This window comes from Petromyzon marinus, chromosome 70 (assembly GCF_048934315.1).
Source record: "Petromyzon marinus isolate PM22_M1 ecotype Great Lakes invasive population chromosome 70, UKy_Petmar_22M1.pri1.0, whole genome shotgun sequence".
In the NCBI taxonomy this organism is placed as follows: Eukaryota; Metazoa; Chordata; class Hyperoartia; order Petromyzontiformes; family Petromyzontidae; genus Petromyzon; species Petromyzon marinus.
Window position 1 is genome coordinate 4,781,661 of NC_133736.1, and position 12,995 is coordinate 4,794,655.

General features: G+C 56.7%; 1 protein-coding gene across 3 annotated transcripts in view; it reads left to right on the forward strand.

Moving 5' to 3' along the window:
- LOC116957171 (calcium-binding protein 39-like) overlaps positions 1-12,995 on the forward strand; it is a 67,930-nt gene that overhangs the window by 13,072 nt on the left and 41,863 nt on the right. For 2 of the 3 annotated variants that reach the window (XM_076055227.1, XM_032979165.2), the window contains exons 2-4: positions 1,479-2,929; positions 6,876-7,319; positions 12,056-12,220. In XM_076055227.1, the coding sequence (XP_075911342.1) occupies positions 2,807-2,929; positions 6,876-7,319; positions 12,056-12,220 (732 nt within the window). In that variant the 5' untranslated portion in view covers positions 1,479-2,806. Of the gene's footprint in view, positions 1-1,478; positions 2,930-6,875; positions 7,320-12,055; positions 12,221-12,995 lie in introns of those variants that run through there. The other variant, XM_032979166.2, reaches the window with a different exon arrangement.

Consider the following 12,995-nt stretch of genomic DNA (forward strand, 5'->3'; position numbering starts at 1 on the left):
TTGGAGTACCTGACCCTCTGCTCACGATCATTAAGGACCTTCATGATGGTGAGCGGGCCCAGGTAAAACCAGGTGGCCGGGAGTCAGAGCCATTCCCTGTATACCTTGGGGTGCGACAGGGATGTCCTCTGGCTCCCACATTATTTAACATCTATTTTGACCACGTAGTTCGTGAAGCCTTCAATAGCTGTACCGGGGGAATCTCCATATGGTACAGATATTATGGGAGGCTGATCGATGTCCGGGTGCGGTCAAGGGATGGCTCCCTATTGCTCAACCACGTTATGTATGCCGATGATTTGGTAATAGCTGCTCATTCAGAGGAGGAGTTGTAGACGCTGCTGCTGAAACTGGAGTGTGCCACTAAGAGATGGGGCCTTACCATAAGCCCCACCAAAACTAAGCATCTGCCTGGGTATTTTGTACCATCGGACACTCCACCCCCACAACTCCCAATCGGTAATGGGGCAGTTGTGGAGAGAGTGGAGAGTTTCCCATACCTGGGCAGTGTGCTTATGACCGGCTCCAGTTTAACAACAGAAGTCTCACTCCGAATCAATCGAGCGGCAATATCTTTTCATCGGTTGCGTAACGCTGTGTGGAAGCTACCTGGTCTGTTGCTCCGCACTAAGCTTCAGGTCTTCTCGGGCACGGTCATTCCCTCCCTTCTCTACGCTTGCGAAACGTGGACCCCCCTAATGGAACATATTCGCCGGTTAGAAACATTTAGGCTGGCCTGCCTACGATCCATCCTGGGTTTAACCAGACTGGATTGTGTGAGGAGCTCACACATCCTTGAAAGATCTGGGCAACGTCCCATCGGTGAGCTCCTCCGGCAGGCAAGGCTGCGTTGGCTGGGTCATGTAGCCTGCATGCCCAGCCACCGCATGCCGAAACAGCTTTTGTTCGGCCGGATCGAGGGGGCTAAACGGGCGCGGCACGGGCTAGAGAAGAGATGGAGTGATGTGGTACAGGAGGACGTGGAGCTGAGTGGACTTGCCGATGACCGGTACCAGCGGTGTCAAGATCGGCCTCTGTGGAGGAGGCTCGTGAAGGACGCTACTGGGCAGTTGGAGGCAGTCGACCTCCAACAACAACGGAGGGCGGAGGAGCGACGCTCACAACAATGAGCGGAGCGCCGGGTGGTTAAAGCACAGCAGGTTGGCACAGTAGGGGGCACAGGTGGTGCATCAGCCAGTCATCTCAGTCAGTCGACCCGTGGCACCTGGGTCTGCCCCGTGACCTCCTGCCAGCGGGCGTTCGACACTTCACGTGGCCTCAAGGTGCACGTGGCCTGGCACAAGCGTCGTGGTGACGTCACCGCCACTTAGTGGCGAATGGCGGTTGTTGTTGTGGCTGTTGTTGTGGTTGTTGTTGTGCTTTTTGTTGTTGTGGTTATTAATGTGGTGGTTGTGAATGTGGTTGTTGTGGTTTTTGTTGTTATGGTTGTTAATGTGGTTGTGGTTGTTGTTCCGCAGGTGTGGACAGGCGCCGCCAACCGCAGCAACCAGCCATAGCAACCAACCTAGCAACCAACCATAGCAACCAACCCCAGCAACCAACCGCAGCAACCAACCTAACAACCAACACGTAGCAACCAACCCCGGCAACCATCCCCGGCAACCAACCCCGGCAAACGACCCCGGCAACCGACCCCGGCAACCGACCCCAGCAACCAACCCCGGCAACCAACCCCGGCAACCAACCTCGGCAACCAACCCCGGCAACCAACCCCGGCAACCAAACCCCGGAAACCGACCCCGGCAACCGACCCCGGCAACCGACCCCGGCAACCGACCCCGGCAACCGACCCCGGCAACCGACCCCGGCAACCAACCCCGGCAACCCAACCCCGGCAACCAAACCCCGGCAACCGACCCCGGCAACCGACCCCGGCAACCGACCCCGGCAACCAAACCCCGGCAACCGACCCCGGCAATCGACCCCGGCAACCGACCCCGGCAACCGACCCCGGCAACCAAACCCCGGCAACCGACCCCGGCAACCGACCCCGGCAACCGACCCCGGCAACCGACCCCGGCAACCGACCCCGGCAACCAAACCCCGGCAACCGACCCCAGCAACCGACCCCGGCAACCGACCCCGGCAACCAAACCCCGGCAACCGACCCCGGCAACCGACCCCGGCAACCGACCCCGGCAACCGACCCCGGCAACCGACCCCGGCAACCGACCCCGGCAACCGACCCCGGCAACCGACCCCGGCAACCGACCCCGGCAACCAACTGAGAGAGGGAGAGAGAGACGGAGTAACGCGTGGGGGAGTGAGTGAATCAGCGAGCGAGTGAGACGGTGGGTGGGTGAGTGAGTGGGTGGGTGGGTGAGTTGGTGAGTGGGTGGGTGGGTGAGCGTGTGAGCGTGTGAGTGAGTGGGTGAGTGAGTGAGTGGGTGAGTGAGTGAGTGGGTGGGTGGGTGAGTGGGTCGGTGGGTGGTTGAGTGAGTGAGCGAGTGAGCGGGTGAGCGTGTGAGTGAGTGGGTGAGTGTGTGAGTGAGTGAGCGGGCGGGCGAGCGAGCGAGCGGGTGAGTGAGTGGGTGGGTGAGTGAGTGGGTGGGTGCGTGGGTGAGTGGGTCGGTGGGTGGGTGGTTGAGTGAGTGAGTGAGCGAGCGAGTGAGCGTGTGAGCGTGTGAGTGAGTGGGTGGGTGAGTGGGTGGGTGAGTGAGTGAGTGAGTGGGTGGTTGAGTGAGCGAGCGAGCGGGCGGGCGAGCGAGCGGGTGAGCGTGTGAGTGAGTGAGTGGGTGGGTGAGCGAGTGGGTGGTTGAGCGAGCGAGCGAGCGTGTGGGCAGCAATGCTGTTCTCGTTTTCCAAGTCCCACAAGTCCCCCGTGGACATTGTGCGCACACTGCGGGAGAACCTCGCCCTGCTCGAGACGGCTCAGCAGCAGCAGGAGCAGGACAAGAGGACGGAGAAGGTGAGCCACCCTGCTCCTCACCCTCACCCTGCTCCTCACCCTCACCCTGCCACCCTGCCGCTCACCCTGCCGCTCACACTCACCCTGCCACCCTGCTCCTCACCCTGCTCCTCACCCTGCCGCTCACCCTGCTCCTCACCCTCACCCTGCTCCTCACCCTCGGTGGCGTCGTCGTCATCATCGTCGTCATCATCATCGTCGTCATCATCGTCGTCGTCATCGTCGTCGTCATCACCGTCGTCATCACCGTCGTCATCACCGTCGACATCATCGTCGTCATCACCGTCGTCATCACCGTCGTCATCGTCGTCGTCGTCACCGTCATCATCATCGTCGTCATAGAGTGAGTCTGCAGTTTGTACATTATCCCCCCTCTTATACAGAGTGAGTTAGTGAGAGTGTGTGTGTGTTAGTGTGTGTTAGTGTGTGTTAGTGTGTGTTAGTGTGTGTGTGTTAGTGTGTGTGTGTTAGTGTGAGTGTGTGTGTGTTAGTGTGTGTGTGTCCGTGTTAGTGTGTTAGTGTATGTGTGTGTGTGAGTGAGAGTGTTTGTGTGTGTGAGTGAGAGTGTGTGTGTGAGTGTAAGAGTGTGTGTGTGTGAGTGTAAGAGTGTGTGAGTGTGTAAGTGTGTAAGTGTGTGTGGTAGTGTGTGAGTGTGTGAGTGTGTGTGTGGTAGTGTGTATGTGTGTGTGGTAGTGTAAGAGTGTGTGAGCGAGAGTGTGTGTGTGTAAGAGTGTGTTAGTGTGTGTGTAAGTGTGTGAGTGAGAGTGTGTGTGTAAGTGTGTGAGTGAGAGTGTGTGTGGTAGTGTGTGAGTGTGTGTGGTAGTGTAAGAGTGTGTGAGCGATTGTGTGTGTGTGTAAGTGTGTGTTAGTTGTGTGAATGAGAGTGAGTGAGAGTGTGTTAGTGTGTGTGAATGAGAGTGAGAGTGTGTTAGTGTGTGTGTGCGTGTTAGTGTGTGTGTGCGTGTGTGTTAGTGAGTGTGAGTGAGAGTCTGTTAGTGTGTGAGTGTGTAAGTGTGTGAGTGTATGTGGTAGTGTAAGAGTGTGAGCGAGCGAGAGTGTGTGTTTGTTAGTGTAAGTGTGTGTGAGTGTATGGTAGTGTAAGAGTGTGTTAGTGTGTGTGTGTGAGTGTAAGTGTGTAAGTGTGTGAGTGTAAGTGTGTGAGTGAGTGTAAATGTGTGAGTGTATGTGGTAGTGTAAGAGTGTGTTAGTGTGTGTGTGTGGTTGTATAAGTGTGTGTGTGTGTGAGTGAGTGTAAGTGTGTGAGTGTATGTGGTAGTGTAAGTGTGTGTGTGGTAGTGTAAGTGTGTGTGTGTGGTAGTGTTGTAAGTGTGTGGTAGTGTTGTAAGTGTGCGAGTGTGCGAGCGAGAGTGTGTGTTTGTTAGTGTAAGTGTGTGTGAGTGTATGGTAGTGTAAGAGTGTGTTAGTGTGTGTGTGTGTGTGAGTGTAAGTGTGTAAGTGTGTGAGTGTAAGTGTGTGAGTGAGTGTAAATGTGTGAGTGTATGTGGTAGTGTAAGAGTGTGTTAGTGTGTGTGTGTGGTTGTATAAGTGTGTGTGTGTGTGAGTGAGTGTAAGTGTGTGAGTGTATGTGGTAGTGTAAATGTGTGTGTGGTAGTGTTGTAAATGTGTGGTAGTGTTGTAAGTGTGCGTTAGTGTGCGAGTGTAAGTGTGCGTTAGTGTAAGCGTGTGAGTGTATGTGGTAGTGTAAGTGTGTATGTGGTAGTGTAAGTGTGTATGTGGTAGTGTAAGTGTGTATGTGGTAGTGTAAGTGTGTATGTGGTAGCGTAAGTGTGTATGTGGTAGTGTAAGTGTGTGTGTGTGGTAGTGTTGTAAGTGTGTGGTAGTGTTGTAAGTGTGCGTTAGTGTGCGAGTGTGCGAGCGAGAGTGAGCGAGTCTGCGGTTTCCACGCGAGCCCCTCTCCCGCCCTTCTGCGTTGCGTTTGCCTCCCGCCGTAGCTAAACCCACACATCCTGTGGAACTGGTGTCGGCCAAAAACCAACGCCCCCCCCAAACGCCAAACACACAAACACCGCACAGCAGCAGCAGCAGGAGCAGCAGAGGACCCCTTTTGGAGTCCGGGTCTGCGAGAAACTCTCATAATCCTGACGGTGCATCATAATGATGATGATGATGATGATCGGTTTAACACGTTGGCTTTCGCGACCAATGTTATGAATCGGGAAAAATTGCCCGATGATGCTGGATGTGATTAGCAGCGATTTGCTCTGCCAACACACCGGTGGGCTGAGGTAGTACACTGTTTACTGCACAATACACTACACTATACACTACACAATACACTACACACTACTCTATACACTACACTATACACTACACTATACACTACACACTACTCTATACACTACACTATACACTATATACTACACACTACACTATATACTACACCACTATACACTACACGCTACACTATACACTACACTATACACTACACTGTACACTATACACTACATTGTACACTACACCGCACACTACACTGTACACTACACTGTACACTACACTATACACTAGACCCACAGAGATCCAAACACTCATATAGAATCATAGAGACCCACAGAGACCCATAGAGACCCACAGAGACCCATAGAGACCCACAGAGACCCATAGAGACCCATAGAGACCCACAGAGACCCATAGAGACCCATAGAGACCCATAGAGACCCACAGAGACCCATAGAGACCCACAGAGACCCATAGAGACCCACAGAGACCCATAGAGACCCACAGAGACCCATAGAGACCCACAGAGACCCATAGAGACCCACAGAGACCCATAGAGACCCACAGAGACCCATAGAGACCCACAGAGACCCATAGAGACCCACAGAGACCCACAGAGACCCACGGAGATCCATGGAGATCCAGAGATTCACAGAGACCCACAGAGACCCATAGAAATCCAGAGACTCGTATAGCTCCATAGAGACCCACAGAGACCCATAGAGACCCATAGAGACCCACAGAGACCCATAGAGACCCACAGAGACTCATAGAGACCCACAGAGACCCATAGAGACCCATAGAGACCCACAGAGACCCACAGCGACCCACAGAGACCCACGGAGATCCATGGAGATCCAGAGATTCACAGAGACCCACAGAGACCCATAGAAATCCAGAGACTCGTATAGCTCCATAGAGACCCACAGAGACCCATAGAGACCCATAGAGACCCATAGAGACCCACAGAGACTCATAGAGACCCACAGAGACCCACAGAGACCCATAGAGACCCAGAGACTCATAGAGACCCATAGAAACCCAGAGACCCATAGATACCCACAGAGACCCATCGAGATCCAGAGACTCACATAGAACCATAGAGACCCACTGAGACTTAGAGACTCATAGAGACCCATAGAAACCCAGAGACCCATAGATACCCACAGACACCCATAGAGATCCAGAGACTCACATAGAACCATAGAGACCCACAGAGACTTAGAGACTCATAGAGACCCATAGAAACCCAGAGAACCATAGAGACCCACAGAGACCCACAGCAGCCAAATCCTCTATAAACGCGTGGCGACGTCGATTTCAAACGCGGAGGGAAAAACCGGAGGACCCGGAGAAAAATCCACGTCACCACGGGGACAGAGAAAGAGAGAGAGAGAGACACGCAAACTCCCAATAGGTAGCAGCAGGCGTCCGGGTCGGGGTCGAATGCAGGACCTCCTGTATACCAGGTAAGGTCGTTAACATCTCGCCCAATACGTGCATCGTCAGGGGTCGGGATCTCACACGCACGACCTCTCCGCGGCACCAGGTGAGGTCGTTAACATCTCGCCACCGTGGCACAATCACCACCACCACCATCGATGGCAGGAGCAGACTACCCGGACCTTTGCCCCCCCCCCCCCCGTAACGTCCCTCTCCCAAATCTCCCGACTCGTTCTCCGCCAAAACCTCCTCCTCCTTGTCCCGGCAGCCGGCTCCCGCCGGTCTCCCGCACTCCTACAGCTCGCCAGCGCTCTTTAGCAGCCAAGCTGCCGCTCACAAACAACAGCAGCAGCATCATCATCATCATCAGCAGCATCTTCAGCAGCATCTCCAGCAGCAGCATCATCAGCAGCATCTCCAGCAGCATTACAAAGAGGATCAGCAGGAGCAGCAGCAGCAGCAGAAGCAGGAGCAGCAGCAGCAGCAGCAGAAGCAGGAGAAGGAGCAGCAGCAGCAGCAGCAGCATCACTCCGCGAATCGTTTCTTCAGACACTCGATTCCGAACCTGAGGAGCGAGAGCCACCCTCCAGAGCAGCACAGCAGCAGGAGGCTGTGGGCCAAGAGGCCGTCGCTGAAGCCCGGCAAGGACTCGGCGGAGCTCAGGGCGTTCAGCGGCGTCGGCGGGGGCAGCAGCGGAGCCTCGGCCGCCTCGGTTAATGACAAATTCCCCGCGTGCCGTGTCTGTGTGTGTGTCGGTGTGTGTCTGTCTGTGTGTGTGTCAGTGTGCTTCTGGGCGGGCGCGAGGGGCTGGTAACACCTCCCCCCTCGATGAATTACCACTAAACCATGAATTAGATATCGGACGAAGCTTGGCCAAACCCCATTTGGCGGAGCGAGGAGACTGAATATTGACCCTCGGGGTTCCTCCAGAAACAACAAAAAAGCCACTGCGGGTGGCCACGTGGAATGTTCGAACGCTCGCTGCGGAGGAGAGGCTGCCAGCTCCTCTGTCGGGAGCTGGACCGGTACCGCCTGGAAGGTCCGGTGGACCGGCTCTGGCTCCTGCCACCATGAGGGGTGGACAGACCTCTACTTAGGGGCAGGAGACTACCAAACAACAGGGAGTGGCTATTCTGAACAAAATAATGAAGTGGGCGTGGGAGCGTGGCAGTGAGGTGTGGGAAGCTGTAAGCCCCAGGCGACTGTGGGCTCGCCTCCCAGTCAACGGGAGATGAGGAATGGTTGTGGTTGCATACGTTCCCACCGAAGATGAACTTTAGTGGAGGGATGCAGGCAAGTCTGATGAGTCAGATGCCTTCTATAACCTTCTGTCACAGGTGCTAGCTAAAGTCGTCCCTCGGGATAGAGTCATCTTGTTGGGTGACTTCAATGACCGAGTTGGTCATGATGCTGGCACCTGGTCTGGAGTGATTGGAGGGCATGGGCCAGATCAGCTCAATAACAACGGTAGGAGGCTGCTAGACTTTTATGCAGCCCATGGGCTTGTAATGACCAACACGCTAACTGGCATCGGCGCATCCACACAACATCATGGATGCATGCCGGGTCCAAGCAAGAACATCTGCTGGACTACATAGTGACGGAACAGCGGATGCGGGCCCGTGTCCTTGACACCAGGACCTACCATGGGGCTGATCTGCCCACTGACCATCGGCTTGTCATCTGTAAGATGCGCGTGCCATTCTTCCACTCCGGTGGTGGGTGTTCATCAAGGACCCCATTCAAACCCATAGTGGCCTGGTCTCAGCTAGCTGATGAAAGTTGCAAGCTAAAATTTCAACATCGCTTGCAGCTGGGGTTGGCATCGTCCCCCCGCCTCCTGATGTCGAGGGTAAATGGGCGAGGTTTAGGACTGTGGCTCATGCAGCTAAAATGGCTGCTTTGGGTACGCGGTCCAGACCTCCCCAGAGACCCTGGCTGACAGAGGAGGTGTTCCGGCTGGCTGAGAAAAAGCGACAGGCCCACTGTCATCGGCTACAGAATCCCACGTCGGAGAATGAGGAGGCTTACTGCAGCCTTCGCTCGGAGGTTCGGAGAGCCGGGCAGTGCTACAGTGATAAGTGGTAGTTGCGGGTTGCTGACGAGATGGAGTGTTCCTCACAGAGCTAATGTTCAAACACCTATCACCATTCTTAGGGGAAACACAGGTGATTCGATCTTCGACCCCCAGGAACAGGTTTGCAGATTTGCTGAACATTTCTGTGAGGTGTTGGGAGAGGGGAAATCCCTCAGCCCAGAAAACTATTGAGCAAAGTGGGGATGACCCTGGTGAGTGGCTGCCTGAAGTGCCATCTGTTGAGGAAGTACTGAAGGCGATCCAGAGTCTGAGACCAGGAAAGGCACCGGGCAGAGATGATCTCCCAAGCGAAATGCTGAGGGAGGGTGGCGTTTGTGCACAGACTGCCCTACATGACATCATAACAACAGTCTGGACCACTGGACGGGTTCCACAGGATTGGAAGGATGCCCTGGTGGTCCCCCTCTTTCAGAAGGTGGACCGCACAGACTGTAACAACTACAGGGGCATCTCACTCCTCAGTGTGCGGAGCCCCAATGCGGTTTCAGGAAAGGGCGGTCCTGCACAGATGCCATATTTTCTGTCCGTCTGCTACAACAGAGGTGTAGGGAATTCCAACAAGACCTGCATCTCTGCTTTATTGACCTGGTCAGGGCCTATGATACCATCAGTAGGCCTGGGCTCTGGATTGTTCTTCGTGCTTTTGGAGTCCCTGACCCCCTGCCCACGATCATTAAGGACCTTCATGATGGTGAGCGGGCCCGGGTAAAACTACGTGGCCGGGAGTCGTCGGCCATTCCCTGTTCACCTTGGGGTGCGACAGGGATATCCTCTGGCTCCCACATTATTTAACATTTTTTTGACCACGTAGTTCGAGAAGCCTTCCATGGGTGTACTAGACGAATCTCCATCTAGTGCAGATACAATGGGAGGCTGATCGATGCCGGGGTGTGGTCAAGGAATGGCTCCCTATTGCTCAACCACGTTATGTATGCCGATGATCTGGTGATTGCTGTTCACTCAGAGGAGGAGTTGGAGATGCTGCTGCTGAACCTGGAGTGTGCCACTAAGAGGTGGGGCCTTACCATTAGCCCCACCAAAACTAAGCACCTGCCTGGGTATTTTGTACCATCGGACACTCCACCCTCACAACTCCTAATTGGTGATGAGGCAGTTGTGGAGAGAGTGGAGAGTTTCCCATACCTGGGCAGTGTGCTCATGACCAGCTCTGGTTTAACAGCAGAGGTCTCACTCCGAATCAGTCGAGCGGCAATATCTTTTCATTGGCGGCGTAACGCTGTGTGGAAGCTACCTGGTCTGTCGCTCCGCACTAAGCTTCGGGTCTTCTCGGCCACAGTCATTCCCTCCCTTCTCTACGCTTGCGAAACGTGGACCCTCCTAATGGAACATCTTCGCCGGTTAGAAACAGGCTGGCCTGCCCACGATCCATCCTGGGTTTAACCAGGCTGGATTGTGTGAGGAGCTCACAAATTCTCGAAAAATCTGGACACATTTCAACTGTGAGCTCCTTTGGCAGGCAAGGCTGCGTTGGCTGGGTCATGTAGCCCGCATGCCCAGCCACCGCATGCCGAAACAGCTTTTGATCGGCCGGATAGAGGGGGCTAAACGGGCGCGGCACGGGCTAGAGAAGAGATGGAGTGATGTGGTACAGGAGGACGTTGAGCTGAGTGGACTTGCCGATGACTGGTACCAGCGGTGTCAAGATCGGCCTCTGTGGAGGAGGCTCGTGAAGGACGCTACTGGGCAGTTGGAGGTAGTCGCCCTCCAACAACAACGGAGGGCGGAGGAGCGACGCTCACAACAAGGAGCGGAGCGCCGGGTGGCTAAAGCGCAGCAGGTTGGCACAGTAGGGGGCACAGGTGGTGCATCAGCCAGTCATCTCAGTCAGTCTACCCGTGGCACCTGGGTCTGCCCCGTGACCTCCTGCCAGCGGGCGTTCGACACTTCACGTGGCCTCAGGGTGCACATAGCCTGGCACAAGCGTCGTGGTGACGTCACCGCCACTTAGTGGCGAATGGCGGTTGTTGTTGTTGTTGTGTGGGGAGCGGTGGTGTAGCGGTGAGCGCGCTGCGCTACGAATCCGACTGGCCGAGTTCGATTTCCCGCTCACGGCCAACGCCACCCCCGGTGACGATTCTCTGAACCGGTCCTGGGGCCTCCCCCTAGGTCGGCTCGGCCTCAAATAAGTACCTGGTGCGGTGCGTAGTAGTAAACATCGACACGGGGGAGACAAAGGCGGCCGGGCGTGCGCGGTGTCGGCCACCCCACCCCCGCGCGTGGCCGCGCCTCACTTCACAGGCGCTGCCACTCGCTGCCAACAGCACTTGCCCCAACAGTCTGTTGAAGGCTACATGGGGGATCTTTGTAGTGGAAATATCACAGCGCGCTACGAAACCCGGGGAACCGCTCCCCACACCCCCCCCCCACACCCCCCTACACCCCCCCCACACCCCCCCACACCCCCCTACACCCCGCCCCACGCACGAGGCTCGGGCAACGCGGGCGTCGTGACGTCACAACCCCGCCCCCCCCTCTCCCACCGGGCGGGGGGGGGGGAGGGGCGTGGTCATGGTCAGGTGACACGACGGGGGCCCGTCGGGTGGTGGAGGGCTCTCACGGACAAGCGAACAAACGGCGACAAGCGGCCACCAGAAATCGTCACCGGATCGTCACCGGGTGGCCTAACCCGCGTCACGGCACACGGCACAACTAACCCAACGATCGGTGGCGGAATCGGGAGCGGCGTCGGCGCTCACTTCTGGTGGTGGTGGTGGTGATTGTGGTGCACGGTGGTTGCGATGGTGATCGTGGTGCACGGTGGTAGCGATGGTGATCGTGGTTACGGTGGTAGCGATGGTGATCGTGGTTACGGTGGTAGCGATGGTGATCGTGGTTACGGTGGTCGCGATGGTGATCGTGGTGCACGGTGGTAGCGATGGTGATCTTGGTTGCACGGTGGTAGCGATGGTGATCGTGGTTACGGTGGTAGCGATGGTGATCGTGGTGCACGGTGGTCGCGATGGTGATCGTGGTTGCACGTGTGCTAGCGATGGTGATCGTGGTGCACGGTGGTCGCGATGGTGATCGTGGTGCACGGTGGTCGCGATGGTGATCGTGGTTACGGTGGTAGCGATGGTGATCGTGGTGCACGGTGGTAGCGATGGTGATCTTGGTTGCACGGTGGTCGCGATGGTGATCTTGGTTGCACGGTGGTCGCGATGGTGATCTTGGTTGCACGGTGGTCGCGATGGTGATCTTGGTTGCACGGTGGTCGCGATGGCGGTGGCGGTAGTCACGGTGATCGTGGTGACGGCGGCGCGGTGATCCTGGCTGCGGTGGCGACCGTGGCTACGGCGCGGGGCTAAGCGCAGGGCCGCTGTCTCCGGCAGGCCTCGGAGGAGGTGTCCCGCAGCCTGTCGGCCATGAAGGAGGTGCTGTGCGGGGCGGGCGACAGGGAGCCGCAGGCCGACGCCGTCGCCCTCCTAGCCCAGGAGCTGCACACCAGCGGTCTGTTGACCACGCTCGTGGCCAACCTGCAGCGTATTGACTTCGAGGTGGGTGGGCGGGTGGGTGGGTGGGTGGGTGAGCGGGTGAGCGGGTGGGTGGGTGAGTGGCTGGGTGGGTGAGTGGGTTGGTGAGTGGCTGGGTGGAGGTGGGTTGGTGAGTGGCTGGGTGACTAGCTGGGTGGGTGAGTGGCTGGGTGGGCGAGTGGCTGGGTGGGTGAGTGGCTGGGTGGGTTAGTGGGTGAGTGGCTGGGTGAGTGGGTGGGTGGGTGAGTGGCTGGGTGGGTGGGTGAGTGACTGGGTGGGTGGGTGGGTGGCTGGGTGGGTGGGTGGGTGGCTGAGTGGCTGAGTGAGTGGCTGAGTAGGTGAGTGAGTGGCTGGGTGAGTGAGTGAGTGGCTGGGTGAGTGAGTGAGTGGCTGGGTGAGTGAGTGGCTGGGTGAGTATCTGGGTGAGTGAGTAGGTGAGTGAGTAGCTGGGTAGGTGAGTGAGTGGCTGGGTAGGTGAGTGAGTGGCTGGGTGAGTGAGTGGCTGGGTGAGTGAGTGGCTGGGTGAGTGAGTGAGTGAGTGGCTGGGTGAGTGAGTGAGTAGCTGGGTAGGTGAGTGAGTGGCTGAGTGAGTGAGTGAGTAGCTGGGTAGGTGAGTGAGTGGCTGGGTGAGTGGCTGGGTGAGTGAGTGGCTGGGTGAGTGAGTGGCTGGGTGAGTGAGTGAGTGGCTGGGTGAGTGAGTGAGTAGCTGGGTAGGTGAGTGAGTGGCTGAGTGAGTGAGTGAGTGGCTGGGTGAGTGGCTGGGTGAGTGAGTTGAGTGGCTGGGTGATGTGGAACGAGG